This window comes from Anopheles arabiensis, chromosome 2 (assembly GCF_016920715.1).
Source record: "Anopheles arabiensis isolate DONGOLA chromosome 2, AaraD3, whole genome shotgun sequence".
NCBI lineage: Eukaryota > Metazoa > Arthropoda > Insecta > Diptera > Culicidae > Anopheles > Anopheles arabiensis.
The window spans coordinates 111,178,177-111,196,841 of NC_053517.1; the positions used below are offsets into that span (position 1 = coordinate 111,178,177).

At 51.4% G+C, this 18,665-nt stretch overlaps 2 protein-coding genes across 2 annotated transcripts; one reads left to right on the top strand and one right to left on the bottom strand.

The window, feature by feature from the left end:
* Positions 1-136: 136 nt before the first annotated feature.
* LOC120897133 (mRNA turnover protein 4 homolog) lies at positions 137-1,252 on the top strand. Its single transcript, XM_040301772.1, has 2 exons — positions 137-270; positions 339-1,252. The coding sequence occupies exons 1-2, from the start codon at positions 243-245 to the stop codon at positions 1,190-1,192; spliced, it is 882 nt and encodes a 293-aa protein (XP_040157706.1). The 5' UTR covers positions 137-242; the 3' UTR covers positions 1,193-1,252.
* Positions 1,253-1,352: 100 nt separating this feature from the next.
* On the bottom strand, positions 1,353-17,872 carry LOC120897126 (mucin-5AC). Its single transcript, XM_040301748.1, has 5 exons — positions 17,399-17,872; positions 3,425-7,341; positions 3,159-3,332; positions 2,712-3,070; positions 1,353-2,625 (listed from the first exon to the last, which is right to left on the bottom strand). Exons 2-5 carry the CDS (start codon positions 7,319-7,321, stop codon positions 1,572-1,574), a joined length of 5,484 nt encoding a protein of 1,827 aa, XP_040157682.1. The 5' UTR covers positions 7,322-7,341; positions 17,399-17,872; the 3' UTR covers positions 1,353-1,571.
* Between the last annotated feature and the right edge of the window lie 793 nt (positions 17,873-18,665).

An 18,665-nucleotide genomic window follows, 5' to 3' on the forward strand; every position in this document is an offset into this window, starting at 1 on the left:
GCGTTTTCCCGGAACTGCAAAAATAGGATTCTTTCAAAACAAAAATGAATTTGTAATTTACGTTTCGAAAACCATTTCGATATGCAGTTTCGAAAACAACCACCTTCTGTCTGCTAACCTTGGTCAGCTTGTGCGAAGCTGTCAAAGCTCACATGTTTTCAAACGCATCGTAAACATCTCGCAGCCGGGACACCACGTTTTTGAGTAAAGTTTTGTGTTAAAGTGTTTGCTATTTATTCACGATGCCGAAATCAAAGCGAGATAAGAAAGGTAATGGTGTTGGAGGGATTGAGATCGGAGTAGAAGCTAACTCGTTTCTCCTTTTGCGTCCCGCGCAGTGTCCCTAACAAAGACCGACCGGAAAGGTCTGTCCAACAAACAACAGATCATCGAGGACATACAGCAATGCCGGGAGAAGTACGACAACATATTCCTGTTCTCGGTGCAAAACATGCGCAACAGCAAGCTGAAGGATGTGCGGGCAGAGTGGAAAAACTCGCGCTTCTTCTTCGGCAAGAATCGGGTGATGCAGCTGGGCCTGAAGCTGATCAGCGACGATGAGAACAGTGAGCCGACCAAGCTGGAGCAGGGTATGGAGCAGCTGCGCGAACAGATGATCGGCCAGTGCGGGCTGCTGTTCACGTCGGAAAGCAAGAAGACGGTGCTGGAGTGGTTCGACACGTATCAGGCGGAAGAGTTCGCCCGCGGTGGGTTCCGGGCGACCAAAACGGTCAAGCTGAAGCCGGGCCCGCTGGAGGAATTCTCGCACGCGATAGAGCCTCACCTACGGTCGCTGGGCATGCCGACAAAGCTGGACCGTGGTATCGTGACGCTGTACAAAGAGTTCACCGTGTGCGAGAAGGGCAAGGTGTTGACGCCGGAGCAGGCCCGCATCTTGAAGCTGCTCAACAAACCGATGGCAACGTTTAAGCTGATCATTAACTGTTGCTACACGACGAAGGACGGGTTTGAGGAGATCACCAAGCGGGAAATTGCGGCGACGAAGAAGACGAGCAAGACGGCGAAACAGCCGACCAAGCCGGCCACGGTGGCCAAGAAGGGCAAGAAAACGGACGATGCGATGAGTGAGGATGAGGAGGAGGAGGAAGACGATGATGACGACGATGAGGATGATGAGGATGATGATGATGAAGCAATGGAACAGGATGATTCCGGAGATGATGATGAGTAAATATACATAAATAAGGCCGTACAAATAAAGTAAATTGTTGAATAATTTACAAACAACTAACTTGCGCTGTTTGATAATCTTTCCAGTGGGTTTAAGTCATTCCCAGGATAACACTTCGTTTCATTCCAGGTGATAGAGGACAAAGCAAGAAGCACAGGGGTTGAGTTTTGGAAACAGATGCCAACATTACCGAATGTTGGAGGATTTCGGTTCGATCATTCTTTATTGAGCTAAGCACTAAAATAAATAAGACTCTACACTTATTACAGACTATCGACACACGCACACATACACTCCTCGCACTGTCCTCGCTTTGGGGGTGGCGCCCTGCTTTTTTTCGTGCACCACCCCTTTCCAGTGCCCGTGTTTTTCTTACCGCTTAGTTTAATTTGAACTTCCGCTTCCGCTTGTCGTCCTCCGTCTTTATGCAGCGTCCTCGGTAGCAGATCTCCGTCTCGTGCGTGATGCCGTTCGATACGGACGTCGGAATGACGAGCGAACCCATCGGGTTGACGAACGCGGGCGGTTCCGCCGTCACCGGTACGAACTGCGTTTCGCTCGGACTGATGTCGGTCGTCGAAGCGGTTGGATCAGCCAGCGAATCTTCCGTCGGTCGGAACTCTTCATCCTCTACCTCGTCATCATCATCACCGACCGGATCACCGCCGTCCACCATCTCCTCCGTTTCCGTGTCATGTTCGGCCATTTCGTACAGATCGGAGATCGTTTTCTTCACATCGGCAAAGATCCCATCGGACACTTTTCGTTTCGCCTCCTCCTCGTCCGAACCGTTCAGCGGATCGTCCTCGGCGATGGGCTCGAAAGTGGCCGATGGCTCGGTAGCCTCTTCGGCCCGATCCTGCTGCTGCTGCGGAAGATTGGTAGAAGTTTGTTCCAAACTGGCCAGCGTGGGCACTTCTTCCGTTGGCTTCGTGGTGGTGGTTGTTGGCGTTGCTTGCGTACTGCTTGCCACCTCCGCCACCCCCGTTATAACTTCGACGGATGCATCGTCCCTTTCCGTTTCCTTCGGTTCGTCCTCCGGTGCAACGGTCGCCTGTTCTTGTGCGGTGTTTTCCTGATCATCATACTGTTCTTCGTCGGCGTGATACTTAGCGGCAACCTCTTTCGGCACGTTTTTGCCCGAAAGGCCAACGTGATCGATGCTCTTGAGCGATTCGCCAAAGTGCGACGGTCCGTTGTACACCTGGGCCGCCTGGTTGATGTGCTGCGACTCGGCCGTTTCGAACGAATCCACCACCTTCGAGCGACCACGCTTGCGCAGGAAGTTGTTGCGGAAGTTGGCCACCGGTCGTCGCGGTTCCTCCACGCTAACTTGATCCTTTTCGTCGCTTTCGCGCTCCGGCTTCTTCTGGCTGTTATCGTCAATGAAATCCTTCATCACATCGTTCAGCAGGTCGGCAAATGAGGGAACACTGCGGAAAAGTCGATCGAAAATCGATTAAAATATTCCGCTCGTAAGTTGTCTTGCCTTTCGTTTGTGTGGCAGCACTGTGCTTACCTATTTTCTGTGCTGTCCTCAGCATTCGCTGCCTGGCTATTGCTGCTGCTGCTGCTGCTGCCACCCTTCTGACCATAATTGGACGACACGTTCACAAAGTACATCTCAGTGTCGCGGGCCGCCGTTACGATTTCCGGTTCCGGTTCGGTCGAAACGTTCTCCTGCTCGAAATCATTGGCACGCGATTCGCTCTTCAGCACCGGCTGGAAAGAGTTCTGGTTCAGCTTGGTCGACCACTGCGATTCCTGTGGCTGCAGGTTGAACCGGGTGCGCTCGCGGATCCGGAATCGGGGTCCGCTGCTGGATGCCGGTGCCGCTGGTGCCGTGCTCGGTTGCTGCGTCGTTGCTGCGGCAGTTTGCTACAAGATCGGAAAGAAAACAAAACACACGCACACACACACAGACGTTATAGTAGGCGGCGTTTACCATCGATGGTTGAGTGTTTACCTCCTGTCTGGAGCGTAGCGTGGGGGAAATGCGGCGCAGATTGCTGCCTCTTCCGAACGCTCGCGTCACCGGAGCCTCGGGAGAGGCGGTCGTAGCTGCTGCCGCCGGTTCGGTCGTGGTTGTCGGTCGGCGTGTACGTCCGCGCAGGATATCTTGACGATTCTTCGTACGCACCTGTGTGGGTGAAACAAAAGAACAACAAAGTGTCAGTGCAGTGTACAATAGAGCGTAATGGCGGACGTGGTGCGTGTTTCGGTAGTACGTACGGTGTTAGATCCTTGCGTGGGCTGTTGCTGCTCGTTGCTATATCCTGCGGCCTGTGTCGTCGTCGGGCTGACGGTCGTGGTCGCGTACAATCTCGAGGGGCGTCGCACGAACGCCGGTCGGCGTCCGGATGCCGTGCGTGATCCCGCTCCCGATGTCGCCGTAGGTTCGGGTGTAGTAGTGCGTACGGATGTCGTTCGTTCCGTGGTAGTGCGTGACGCGTACGTCTGCTGGGAGTCGCGTTGGCGTGACACAAGTCCCGGTCGGCGTGGCCTTGGAGTGATCTCAACCTTCTTGATTTCCATCGCCTCCTCCAGCGGTTGACCGTAGGCGGTGGTCAGTTTTTCCTCACTCTCCGTCACCGGCTGGTACTGGATGGGGGCTGGTGGTGGGGCCGTCTGGGGAGTTGCTTCCGTGGCGGGTGTTTGCGATCGGAGCGGAATCACCGATTGACTCAGCTCGGGATCACGGCTCAGTGGAATCACTTCCTGAGGACGCACGTACTCCTCCTCCTCGGCACGATCGCCACCTCCCAGCTGAGCTCGGGTGCTGTACGAGGGGACGAAGTAGCTGGACGTTTGCGGTGGAATGACCGTCGTGGGGGTCGTTTCCTGTTCGTAGGTCGGTTCACTGTAGTACGTGGAGTACTTGCGCGTTACCTGCTGCTGCTGCTGCGGATCTACGGAGTCCAGTGGGACCTCATTGGCCAGCGTCGTGGAGATGAGTCGCTCGGAAGGATCCTCGTACGTTTCCTGGTAGCTCAGCGTGGTCGAAGGCGTAGTAGCGATCGTCGTCGAAGGAGGCGTGGTAGTTGGGGCGGGAGCACCACCCTGCGGTCGAATGACCGGATAGTTCTGCTTCAGTACGTCTCGCTGGTAGTCCAGGTTCTCTTCCTCCTTGCGTGGTCCACGCGGAGTGGTAGTACGGCTGCGGCTACGTCCACGAGAGGCCGGACGTTCGTCGTTGTTGGGCACGTAGCGGGAGCGGGAACGCGAGATCGGTGCCCGTGTGCTGGGGCTTGACTGTTCGCTCGTCTCTGGGGCTGGTGTGGTACGGGATGGATGAGGACGGCGCTGTCGCTGGACGGGTCTTCTGGTGGTAGTGGTGACCGGTTCCGCCGCGTACGAATCTGCTCCAACGGACGATTGTGTCGTCGTGCGGTGCAGCTGCTTGCGGAAGTGAGGTCCACGTGTGTTGGCACTGGTCGAAGCAGAGTCCGGTGTCTTGGGCGACCACTGATCGTCCATCAGGGCATTCACGAGTCCGGGCAGATTGGCACTGATCGGAGGCAGCTCCGAGGGAATGCTGTAGTGCTGTTGGTCCGTAGTTCCCTGCGTTGGTTCAACCGTTACCGTAGTCGGTTCGCTAGTGGTGATGACCTCGACCGAGTAGCGTGGCGCATCGTTGTACGAATCCGTCTCGTACTTGTACTTGTTGATGTAGCTCGTACCAGTGGTACCGACCGTGGTCGGGAAGCTCGTTTCGTACTTCGGTTCACGCTCGTAGAACTTGCTGCGATGGTCGAAATCGCGGAAGAAAACGTCCTGCGTAGTAGGCGGTGCCGGTGTCGTCGTTCCAGCCGTTGTGCCGGCAGCAGTTGAGGATGGGTTGTAGTACGTGCTCACGTACTTGCTGTGTCTGTTGGCGCCGCTGTCTTCGTTGATGGCAGCCGCGGCCGTGAAGTAGTTGTTGCGGATGATTTGTCGCTCAGCACCGTCCCTGCCCGGCAGGCTGGTCGTGATGGTCGTCTTGATCATTTCGTCCGTGTGTTGCTGGGAGGATGGTGGGTTGAAGAAATCCAAGAAGCCGTGGTCTACCACCGACGACTTGACGTTGTTTGGACGGACGGAGTCAACGAGCTTGAACTTGTGGACAAATTGTTGCTGCTCCTGCTGCTTGCTTTCACCCAACGTGGCCGGTGTGGTCGGCTGGTGCTGGTGCTGCTGCTGATGATGAACCGGACGACGACTGCGGAAGTTCTCCTCGCGGAAGTGCGTTCTCATGCGTTCCGCTTCGTACTGCAGCTGAGCCGTGGTGGGACGCTCGGTCGTGGTCGGTGTCGTCAGCAGGGTCGTGGTGGAGTCATCTTCATCCGCCGGATAGAACGATGGTGGAATCTTCTGGTCTGGCATTGGTTTGAAATCGAACTGGCGCGTACTGCCGTACGAGCGGAACGGATAGTTCGGGGTCGTCGGAGCCGGAGCCGGGCTCGTCGTGGGCTTCTTCGTTTTGGCAAGGTTGAAGTACTCCTCGTTCACGCTCGGGTGGCGGCTCGGTGGGTTGGGATTGTTGAACGTACCGTACTGTCCAGCGGAGTTACGTTCGCCCGATGACGACAACGACGACGAAGACGTTGACACGGGTTTTCCCGTGGGCGAGGTGTAGTGATCATCGTCGTAGATGGGCTTGCGGGAAGCACCCAACGTGAGCGGGGCTTTCGTCGGAGCTGAGTCTTCGGCAAAGTTTAGGGTCGAAGGCGTATAATACTGCACGTTGCTCGGTGCCGTTGGGCGCGTGTAGAACGTGTTGTGCTCCAGGGAGTTTCCGCTGGAGGAGCTGCTCTGCCGCACGACGATCGAGCCTACGTGTGGCGGCGGCAGTGAAATCTTCGAATATCCGCTGGGAGTTTTGTAGCTCAAAGGCGCCACAAAGAAGGGCAGATCTTCGATCTTGCGGTTGGAGCGGCTGGACGACAGGTCTACGCTGGACAGGTAGGGCAGATCGAAGCGAGAGTAGCTCTTGGGCGGTGCCAAACCGGACGGTCCGATGAAAACTTTCGGCGTGTTCTTGCCGAACGCATCCAGCACGGCAATCTCGTTGACGTTCTTCAACCCTCCAAGCGCATCACCGGTGGACAGCTTACCCTGACGGCCATCGTTGTACAGGAACAGGGCTAGCGGCGGCTGGTTCGGCTTCGGTTTCGATGACGCAGTACTGCCGAATGTGGCCGACGATGAGCGGGATACTGCAGGGGCGGGCGTTTCCGGGGCGTTGGTGTAGCGCGGAGCAAAGGTGGCTGCACTGGAGCGCGCCGGCTTCGGCGTGGTGGTCGTCGTACCGGCAGTGTAGAAATCATTGATCAACGATGGGCTCACCGGTTGCGGAAGCGAATTGAAGCGATTGTTCTCGAGCGCAGGTTGCGACGGTTGCTTCTGGTTGTACAGCGTCTCGACCGGAACGTACAGCAGCTGGACCTCTTCTTGTGAAACGGCTCCACCGCTCGGGCCAGACTGGGGGCCGACCTGTTGCTGGCCGTCGAGTTCCGGCTGGCGGATGTGTTGGTACGAGAACGGTTGATCGAGAAGCGTGGGCTGTTGTTGCTGGGGCGGTGGAGACTGTTTGTCCTCCTGGATGAGCGCCTCGGAGAGCGGTGACTTGGAGAGGAACTGCTGCTCGAACGGATTGGTCGAGGAGGCCGGCTGCGGTGGCGGTGGTGGTGGAGGATGCTGTATGGTTTGACCTACAAACGGGCCGTTGCGCTGGAAGCTGGTCAGGTGGAACGGTTGCTCCAGCAGCTCCTGGGCCGGTTGCTGATGCTGATGCTGGGGCACGGGTTGCTGCAGCAAGAAGCGGTTCGATTGCGGAAACTGGTGGTTCAGGAAGGTGAAATGATGCTGCTGGGCCTGGGCCGCATTGTCCGGCCCGAGGAACGTCTGCTGCGGCGGGGCGGCAAAGTAGTTCAGCACGCGCGCACCGGCCTGACGCTCCGAACCGGGCCGGGACAGCGGAATCCAATCGTTACCCGTCGCTGGTCCCGTGAACTCCGTCAGCTGACGGGACCACCGTTCACCGGCAGAGGCTAGAGGACACAGCGTGATGGCGACGATCGCTGCTACCGATAGTGCGATCATCTTCGGGATGCCCAAGGTCAAACCTAGCGTTCGTCGTTTTTCTCTCATTGTTGTCGTTCGTTTCTATCCTGTGGTGAGTGTGAGATGAGAAGAAGGGAAATGCTCGCGTTAAATCAGTGCTATACTAATTGCTACAATGCTAATTAATGTTGATCCAGGTATGGCGTGCTCGAGCCGTCTGTTGCTGTTGTTGTTTTGCATGTTAATGCCACGCTTTAGTGCCGCTTTCTTGCCGCGCGCCGTGTGTTGTTACGTGTTTGGCGGAGCGTATCATAATCGTATTGTCTTTCAATAATCGGACGCGGTGTAGAAGAGGGGTAGCAGGAAGGGAGGGTGTAATTACAGTGACCGTGGCCGTGTGTGGGTGTGTTTTCGCTTTTCTTTTCGCGGTGATCAGCGCTGGCGCAAGCGTGGTGTGCCGGGTGTGTGTAAAAGTGCATTTTTCCGTGATTGTAGATTTTGCAAAACGGTGCAGCTGCTGCCGCCGCCAACGAGAGAGATGCACCGTAAGAAAGCGTGAGCCGAGCTGAGTGCAGAGGCAGAAAACATCTCTAAAGGTAAGTAGATCGTAAAACATCGCGCACACCTCTGTCCCTCTCGCGGGGGGAGGGGAGAAGGGTGTTGGTTATGCTCGAACGGTGGTAGCAAGAGCGCTTAACGCATTTGCTCGGAGGGAAAAGTAATTCCTTCCTTCAAGAGCAAGCGATCTCGAAAGTTTCACTTTTTTGTAGCATATTTTCACAAAATTTCCATCCCGCTGTTTCGTGTGCGCCACCGATAGTGGTAGTAAACACGTTGCCACGAAACAGCGAGATGGCAAGCGAATGCCAAAATGTCGATCGTTTTAATTAGCTGCTGGCGTAAACACACACACACTCAGACAATCTGTCCTACAGGATATGGCTTTTAAGCAATCTCTGGTGCAAAGTACTTAGCTTATCGAATGATTTATCCCTGGGCCAGTGGTTACGTCGCGTGTGGCAGCCATGCCGGAACTGGGACCGGTACTTGTGCACTAACTCATTGGACCTAGATTTGCGTATGGAATTGACGGTGACGGCGTAACACATCCTGCAGCGAGATGAGAAATTGTACTGCATCCACCCAAGCACAGCCGATGCGAGTACGTTTGTTTATCGATTCGCTCTCCAGAAGCAGCCGCCGGACATGGCATGAAACCACAGGCCGGGCGCGCAACTGGCAACTTCCAGATTGGATAAGTATTTATTTGCGCTTGCAAGGCGTAGATCCGGCCTGCCCAGCGTGTAGGGGGACGGGGGCACATGTATGATGAATTTCCCCGTGCCCAGTGGCAAAATCGGAGCGATCGTTTGGGGGGGAGGGTGGAAAGGAGAGCAAAACACTTGATTTTAATGTCGCCTTCAGTCCACTGAGCACACGGCCGATGAAATCCGGTTCCGTACAACAACAACAACAACAACAACAACAACAACAACAACAACAATCAGCTCCAAGGTGTACCCTTCACGGCCGGGAAGCATGTCGTCATCGTGGTGGTGCCTTGGTGTCCCGATCGTGTCCCATTGAAGGTGAAAGTGATTGGTAGCCGGGTCGGTGCGGGCTGTAATAATGGAATCGCCCCGTTCGGAAAGCCATTCGCGCGATCTCCAGAGCAGAGCAGAGCAGAGCGTAAGCGAAAAGGGACAGGTGATTGTGTGTTCTTGTGAGGGGAATAGGAACGCTGTACGAAATTCGATCGGATGAAAGGAAAAGTTTGTTCTTTGCCATTTCAAACCAGATTAACTCGTTACCGTACCCTTGAAGAACGGTTCTTATCAAAATTTCTGGATTCCCTTTCACTGCGAAAAAGACAAGGATAAGCTTGTGCTGCTCACCGTACAGGCGACCTCGAGCTGAACCAACCGATGCTTACAATTGCTACCTTTCAGCACAGGCGAAAGTGTAAATAAGTATGGAAAAAGCAGCACCTGTGCCATTTGCGCTTGCACCGGAGAGTAGCAAAAACACCGCGGACGGAATGCATCTATTTGCACCCAATTTTCCGGTCCCTGTCCCCTTAGCAGCGGGTTGGCATTGTTTACTCCACACCCTGTGCAAACATTTGCGTTTGCCAGATGAATGAAACATCGTAATCCTAGAAGCGTTTTAGACGGGTCGGTGCTCTTGGAAGACGAAAGAAAAAACGGTACGATGGCGTTGCAAGTGGGAAACTAGATGACGCTGCAAACGAAAGTAAAAGCCCCGGGGCAATTGCTTTGTTTTTACGCCAGCTCCTCTCACCACCCTTTACCACGTGGGGCGAGCAACAATCGTGCGCAATCGTGGGCAGCATGAGGGAGCAAAGGCCCCCGGTCACAGCAGGGCGTCGTCTTCACGGGGTCGTGATACGGAACGCGGGGCGTTGTGCTAAAGCAGCAGTGCAAGACGCGCTAGTGTCATAATCATCCGTGGGAAACAATCCGGCCGGCGGCTTTGCCACTGACACGCCGCAGTTCACACATTATGGCGTTCTCTTAGCGGATTTGGCTTCTTGGAATGCTTTGCGCTGTTGTAAAAGAGGGAAGGCTGGAAAGGCTAATTTCTTAACCCTCAAACAAACCCCCTCACTGGGGGGAGGGGAGGGGCTCTGTCGCTTTAATGTTCCCGCTGAGGATTTGTACTTTATTTTATCGACGCGCTCTGTAACGGTCGGTCCAATCTTCCTGCTAGTCGGGAGACGATCTTGGAGATCGTAGTTGCGTAAGTGCCACGTTAAGTACGAGAACGAATGATGACAATGTTTTGAGATCGTTTGTGTGCTATCCCTCCATTCCCATCCGTCGTGTACTGATTCTGATTGATGGAAACCACTTGGCTGGACAAATCACCACACAAGCAGGAAGAAAATGCCCCTGCAAAGAGCAATAGGTGATGATTAGAAGTCGTTAGGAAGGCTTCACGCTCCTGACCGATCGCCAGCCGGACCCGTTAATGGTTTCCTTGTTGAGCTCGACATTAAACGAGCTGGTGGTGGTGGTGGTGGTGGTGGTGAGAAAGATAAATGGGGAAGGGCTCCCACTGCTTAAGTGGTAGTCATCATCTCCCCGGCTGCGTCAGAATGCCGTCATGCGTTTATGTCATTGGAATGGGAGTTGAGCTTTCGCTTTCGGTTGCACGCGGAAGATGCCCTGTGGGGATTGGAAGTAAAAATAACACTGATCGTGCTACTCCGTTCGCCGTTCCCCGTTAATGCCTGTCGTTTGCTGCTGGGAGTTGTTGTTTGGATGCGTTTTTAAATGCTCACAGCATTGTTGTTGTTGTTTGAAAGCCACAGCTAGGTTCTTCCGTTCTTTTTAGGCGTCTTTCGCGTTTAAGCACCTATCGGTTTCCTTTGAAGTACTATAAATTTTGATTTTGTGAACTTGTGATCGTAAAATATCACACGAATCGCTATCGTCCGTTTTACTACGGTGGTGTGTCCGTGGTGTGTGTATAAAATGAGACGTTTTCTGCGCACTAAAACTCACACCAACGTTAATCATAATTTCCACGGACACACCAACACACACACACGTATCGATAGAAAGTGAACTTTCTTTCAGCGTCACATTCGCTGAGAGCGATCGATGATAATACGTCACCTCATCGTCAGTTTGCATCCCCCGCACGGCGCATCAAGTCGCTCATCAACGGAAGATTTAAATGCGCTTTAGAAAACGAACCTCAGCGCTCATGTTTGACTGAATCTAATTTCTGCTGGTTGATGGGTAGATGATCACCCGTTTAAGGCCCGGCATAATTCACTGGCGGTGCGGGGGGAAGATGATGAAATTTATTCCATCGATTATGGTCCGAGCTTTTTCGGCCGGGGGAGTGTGAAGTGTTTCCTTTTCTTTTTCCGGTTCCGTACGCTGCTGCCGCCGATGGAATGGAGCAGGAATAATTAATTCACCGTTTTGATCCAACCAACGGGGGCGGGATTGATGCTGGCCGGGTGGGGGGAGGACGGTGACTTAGCCGAAGCACGATTGGGGGTGTAAATGTTTAATATCCATTGCATCTGCGGCATGCTCAGCGTGTGTATGTGTGCGCGCGCGATTCAGAGCAAAGCCAACCAATTCCGTGTGCCTTTCCTTTGCGGCGATGACGATCGGTGGTTAATTTGGAGCTGCTTAAACCGCGATCGATGCAATCGATGCAATCGATCAAAGACCTTTCACGCCAGCGGGCGAAAATTGGAATGACTGAAGGCTGGAGCATGATATGAATAAATTTAAACCCTTATTACCAACGCAATCAAATTAAGAGGATGATTTTTGATAACTTGTGTGTTATGTTAATCAAGCCTCTTTACAACCGCATTGCTGTGATGATGGGTGTTAGGTAGCGAGTAAATAACCGGTCTACGATTGGGGCATGAGCAAGCATGATCGCATCGAAACCAACCAAATCCGATTTGATATCGCTTCTGAGCAATCTAACCACTGAAGGACTGGAAACCACACGTCCTTGACCGGATCGTGTGGAAAAAAGCAACGCTCCTCAAATGACTCATTTCAATCGATCTCTCTCATGCTCCTCGAATGCACTCGAATGCGGGTGAACTCGCAAAGGCAGCACAATGAGTCACCCGCAGGGACAGGAGACGTTGGGCTGGAAATAATTCAACGCTCATGCACCCATACAGATCACATTAATCTGACACCGCGTCACGAGAGCCAAGCGCCAGACAACCTTGGGTGCATGGAAGGGAAGCCTACCGCTCCAGCGGTACCGGAGGCTGGAATGTGCTGTGGATGAAAGTGAAACCCGACCGCTAGCAGTGAGTGGTGCGTTGTGCGTTGGTGTGTTTCGACGTGTTTGTTAGGTTTATTTATTCTTCGTTTGGAGCACTAAATTATTTGCCCACTTTAAAGTAAACACAATTGAACGGAGGGAGGGCGTTGGTTGTATGTGGCAACAATTGAGAAATTCATTCAAGTTGAAGTTAAAATATGCATCATTCCAATGCATGTGGTCGTCGTACCGTTTCGTGTTGGATGCTGACACAATGAATCACTAGTAGTATGGAATACTGTGCAGCTAGTTTTTAGTACGCCAAAGATGAGATCTATTTTTGAAATATTTATTACCCTTTTTCCACACTGATCTAGACACACAAAGGTTAAGTTTTATGCAGCATTAAGGGGCCCAATCAAGCTTCTTCTGCGCCTGTCACGATCGAGCTTAAACTTGACAAATGGGGCATCGCTGCTGTGGTTGGTCTAGTTAAACGGGGAAACAATCGAAATTGTCCAGGTCTCCCCCCAGAGCACATGGTTTATTTATTAGGCTTCCTTTTATTTAACCACAAGATATTCTGCTTTGAATCGCACTAGAAAGCTGACCAGCGCACGAACCACGGACCAGCGAAACAAATGAGGGAACACTGAGCTCAGCATTTCTTCCTGCTGCGGTTTACTGCGGCCTGTCCGGTAACGAAAAGGGGGAAGGTAGAGCCCAACCATTCCCTTCCTCGATGCCGTTCTGAGGTTGAGTGCCGTAAATACCTCGCTCGGCAAAGCGGCACTTTCACCTTCGGGTTATGAAATATGTTTACCACCCAAAGTTTGGCGCTGTTCGGAATTCGCATCTCTTTCGTTCTTGTCCGCTCGAGCCTGTAGCGCTGAGAGGAAGGAGGCTTAAATTCGATTTCGATTTTGTTGTGTCGATAAAAAAAAATCACATGCTGCCTCGGGGTGGGCGATTACACCCTTTCCTCTTGTGTGTCTTGTAACCGAGCGGAAGAAGAGTGGGTAAGCAAAATTGCACACATTCGCGAAAATAGATTGGCATGATCGGGTAAATTATAGGGAACTATGTACCCCATCCCCGATCTCCTGTTCCGTGAGGATCATTTCGGAAGTGTCAAAAAATATTTATGAACGAAAAAGGAATGAAAGATGCGAAAAGGGTAGCGTGTAATGTTGGGCTCTCACCGCATATTTCACGAGCTGCTGTGAGAAGGAGCGTGTTTTGTTAGAGTGATGTTTAAAATTTTACGCTTCACGGTGGTCTGCGTATGGAGCGCTTTTTCTGCGTATTGTTTTAAGGCTCTCTAAGACAAAAAACAGCGAACACAGGTGGCAATTTATGATTATTTGGTAAATGAAACGGTTCCGGTCGGCGCTTTACGGTAGCTAGCTTGACGAATGACGAAGATGAATTGTTTTAAGTGTGATTTGTTAAAGTGGACGGACGAGCGACTGTGTGTGTGTGTCGCTGTTAATGTGTGGCAGTAGCACGTGTTAGTTGGTGGTTTGGCTGGCAATTTGCTTGATCGAGGATTAATTAAATTTCAACAACTCGATACCGCTGCCGGGGAAGTCATAAAGCTTCCGGCATTCACCTACAACTGTGACAACTGTGGCTCACGGCGCCTTCCTCTTCAATTAAGCGAATCAAACACCGGACTGAATGTTTTTCTTTTGAAAAACAATCGGAAAACCTTCAATTTTTTTGTGAAGGTTGTAAAGAGCGTCCACAAAGGTGGCCAAGCTTGGCTTGGGTAGTAATGTAATTGAAGGCAATTTTCGTTGTAGGATTTCCGCGGCCGATGTTGGCCGTTGTAAATCAATCGATCGTGTACAGGTTCATCTCTCTCTCTCTGTGTTTGTGGTACAGTGTTCATATTGAAATCACGCATTTGGACAGGTTTGTTTTGAGCTGGCCCACCTATTTCCACAACACCAGTCATTCCCGTTGACTCTCTGATACGATCGAAATCATATTCATTTCGAAACAAACAATAGCGCGGTGCAATTGTACGCTCCCATAAACGGTGCCAGAGGATTTGCATAAGAGATGTTTGACGTGTTGTGTTGTGTCATGTGCTCCCAATTTTCCAAATGTGTGTCTCACCATAGAGACGCTCGGAGTTCGCCGGATTGCCAGAGGCTGTGTCAGGTTAAGTCATTGCATTTATTGTCACCGGGCAGCAAACAAACAATTGACGGCGCTCACCGAAGTTATTCAACGTCCCTCTAAGCTTCCGTACAATTTGGGTGCGTCCTTGAACGTCCTCAGGGGGGAGAGAATGTCGTCGCACTGGAATTGATTTGACAGTCGTTGCGCAACAGTCGTGAATTTGATGCGTGCGTATCTGCGCGACTGGCAATATGCACGACTTTGATCGGCGCGGTGTGAGGGAGGGGGAAAGCTGAAGCTGAAAGAGAAATCCGGTTCCGGTGGGAGAAAGTGTCGCATTCTCGTTTCTACGATCGGGGTACGATCGGGTTGTGCGTGGTCGCGTGATGTAACGGTGGCTGTGGTGGTATGGTGATCATGTGAAATCCCACGTTCGTCGATCGAGATCACCTCCGATGGGAATGAGGCAGAGAAATGTTGGCGGGAGAGATACGCAGATTGTCATCGGCCTTTTTTTGCTGGCGCTCGGTACGTGATATGTGTGGTGTAAAAATGTTAATGGTTCATTAATTTCGTGCTCTGAACTGTGTTTCAAAGAAAGAAAGATAAAACCCCCTTACTTTTCCTATCGAAATGATTTGATCTTGGGGTTTCAATCTGTCGTTTATTTTATGGTTCCAATGTTATGTCCCAGTGGTGGACAATGAGTGGTGGCGGACATCTTTGCATGATGCTCCAGATTACCATCGCGAGGTACGCGATCGAGCGATCGTTCCAAGCACGTTCGTTTGCCCTCGGACGCGGCTCGCGTGACATCGATCAACAGATCAACATAACCACATGGGAGGAGATTAAAAGATGAAGCAATTATTGCAAGAGCAGTCCGCAGTAAGCGCAGTACAAAGCAGAAACCCACCACCTGGAGGGCAATGTGGTGTGTGTAGTACAACCGTCGTCAACGGCATTAATGTTTCAATCGGAGTGCAGCGAAAGACCGCAATGCTTCGGTTTGGCCTTTTTTGTTGTTGTGCGCATGGTGATTCTTTCTTAGTTGTTTGAATCGCGCATTGTTTGTTGCGCCATGTCAGGCCGTTTGTTAACGTTTCATCAACGCGCGTTGATGTCGTCGCACGCGCTTTGGGCTACCTAGCCCCGTGCTACAGATTGCCCCCCGGGAGTGCTCTCGAGCGTGATTGATGCTGTGTTACTACCGAAGGCTTCGGTGGTAGAGTCGTCGTTGGAGTGTGTTTGGAGCTTTTTTTCTTATGCTGCGTTCTTCAGCTCCACTGGCTTTGGTAGCATGATTGTGGCAGCCCATGAGCAAAGTGAAGACAACGGAGCAGCAGGATTTGGGAAGGATGCTGTCATGTGGTGGTCGGTCTGGGGGGAGGGTGAGGAGTTTCACTAATAACAGACGGCAGTACACAATGTTATGCATGGGCATGCACGCGCTGTAGTACATCAACGTACGCACACGCATGGATGGCATGGTTGGAAGCGGATAAAAAAAGAATGTTACGGTAGAGCACATTACCGCAGTTGCCCTAGCCCGATGCGTGTTGTGGCTGTGAAAAGATGAAGTGTGGCATTTTTAGCAACATCTAATAGTGTGTATGTGCAGTAAAGGTACACTTAACTTCAACGCTCTCACCTTGGTGCAGATGGATAGTGATTGAAGAAAAAAAGCAGAAGCTGTTTATCGTCTTTATGATGATTTTTTTAATGAAGAGCGTATGGTTTAGCGTGTTGCGCAAGGTTGCTGTATGTTTCTTTTCAAGAATTAAACACCGGGTTCGATTCTTTTGCTGCCACTCAACAGCAATCACTTGCTTTTAGTCCTTTGTGTACATACAGGCATCTGAAACGGTGAGCTTGAAGGTGAAACTCTTCTTTTCCTGTCAATATCTCAACGATTATCATCATCTCTTAAACGATTTGCCCGTTTTTCAATAGCGAATGCAAATTGTCGAAGACATAAAACTGCACGAATTAGATACCCATTAGACACACACACATTAAAACAAATGCTTAAAACACTACCTCCGCTTACTCGTGATGATTATTTCACCTTCAATCGCGAATTGCGATTCGCGCTGCGCGTGTGCCTAATTTTGTGCAACCAAATGCAATACATTATGCCCTTACCGCACGAAAACCCATTTGCGCTGCATCCGAAACTGCTCGATGATGACCGCCTCTTCTTTGGCAGTTTGGTGAAAATTGCTCCTGCATATTGCAGTTTTTCCTTGCGTGCATCACTCAAACCCTGCTCAAGGGCAGCAGCAGTAGCCACACTGGAAAGCGCTTAGGGACGGTTTACGTGTGTGTGTGTGAGATCGTTTCGGTTGTGTCCATCTCAGCAGCTTGCACAGTTCTTTTAGAAAGCTAATCAATCATTAAATGCGTCCATAAGCGTTTTAACGATGGCGCCACAGCCGCCACAGCAGCAGCGAGAGTGTGAGCGAGTGAAGCAACATAAAAAAAGGTACGACGCATCCATAGTCCATCCAACCTAACTGCTGTGGCGGGATTTTACGCTGCACTGACCACTGGAATTTTCCACCTGCTGCTCCTCCTGCCAAAGGTGTTTAGCCCGTTGTCTAGTTTGCAAACGAAGGAGAAAATGGAAATGTTTTCACGCAAAAACAGACGGCAAATTTTTGCATCTCCACTGCATGCACAAGAGCGTTGCTAGTTTTTCATCTTTTCCATAAGACGTTTTGTCGTCAATTCGTTTAGCGATGGAAAGGAAAATAGTCCCCTAATCCCCGCGGAGTTGTGTCGTATTAGTGACGAAGCAGCTGGCCTCCACTTTTCGCTACCTGGCGGGCAATTTTTAAGGCAATCAGCAACCGAATCGGCAGGTGTATAACCATCATGGCTCTTCCACCGGTAAGAAATCATTAAAATGTCACACCACCGCTCGTAACAATGGCTTTGTGCAGCGTAAAAACTGAACGGAACTTTTCTACAGGAAAGGCAAGATTGTATGTTTTGGTCGGTTTCAGTTTTTGTTGCTTCTTATGCTTTTTTCGCGTCGTTTTTCGCCTTCTTCCGAAAAAAAAACTGTCAAACGAATGTCATGCTTTCTTGCACTTTCTCGCCCCGGTACTTTCGGAAAAGATTTTCCATCCGGTTCCGCTTACATTTTGGTCAATCTCTCGCGGGTTGCACGGGATAGATTGTTTGGTGAGGTAGCAATAACAAAAAACAGAAAAAAGAAACAGGAAAACTTGTTCGTGTCTAACCGCTACTTACCACTTTTATGATTCAATTTGGGAAGTTTGGTTGTTTCCCGTGTCTGCCTCAGGTTACAGAGAAATGTCGCTTTTTTTCGCTGGACACTAACTTGCACTGCACGCGATCTTTTACAAACACAAACAGTCGTTCAGTGGAGCATTGATTTGCCTTAGGAGTGATGTCAATGCTGATGCTCAGTAAAGAACAGCACGAACGTACGCACAGACCGTAACTTTTCTCGCAGCTACCCTAGCAGCTGCTGCCAAACACTTGCACTTTCATACGGGACCCCGAAGTTAACGTTTTCTCCAAACCGAACCAAAACAGAAAGGAGAACCAACTTTTCGCACTTCACTAGCCGGTTTTATTCATCTCGAGAGAGTGCCGGACCTTGAGAAGAGTGTGCGAAGATGACGAAGAGTGTGTCTGCACACTTTCGCTTTCGTTGCAATCTCCCGGGCAGCTGTTGTGCGCGCGCGCGCGTGAGGTTTGAGTCACTGAAAAGCACTGGCTGCCGTTATCACTTGTGGCAAAATTTCACACACATTAAACACTGGCACAAATTGTCTCAGGATAGTGGTTTTCGTAGTGCAGGGAAATATCTCCAGAAGGTCCAGAAATTAAAGGCAGAGCGTGATTGCAAGAGTATAGCGCTCGCCAAGATCCGTTGTGCCTTGTGATCGAGCGCAACAACGATCACCAACGGGTACGGTACGCCTCGCAATGCTGTCGAAGGCGTTGCGTGTGTTGCTTCCAGCGTGTCCAAGCGCAGACTGACTCCGATCGACGCCGGTAGATAGAAAGGCATTCGCGCAGCCTTCGCGCAGTGGCAGCAGCTTGCAGCTGGAGGCACCCTCCCGGACCTCGGGACCCCCGGAGTCGTTCGTGCTTGGCTGCTGGCAGTGGTGCAGCTCGAGTGGGGAAGCGCTTGGAATCTGTTTCGCTGAAGCACTAGGGGGGAGAGATAGTGTGGAGCGTGGACGACTTCTTGGGTGACTCCCCAGACACCCTCCAGGCGTTGCATGTTATGAGTGTCTTGATGCGGTGATTTTGCTTTTGGATCATATTGGAGCACCCAGCAAGAAGGGGGGCAATACATCCGAGGTGTCGTTGAAACGTATTTGTGTGGTCCTTGTGCATTGGGACTACTTTGGAGAATGAATTTATCTGGAAATTGTAATCTGCAACCAGGATCTTTATGAAAAAAGACATTTTTGGGTGCTGTGTAAGTTACTCTGCTCACATGCCTTACGGTGCTACACTCTCTGCTTTGGAGAGAAAGCAA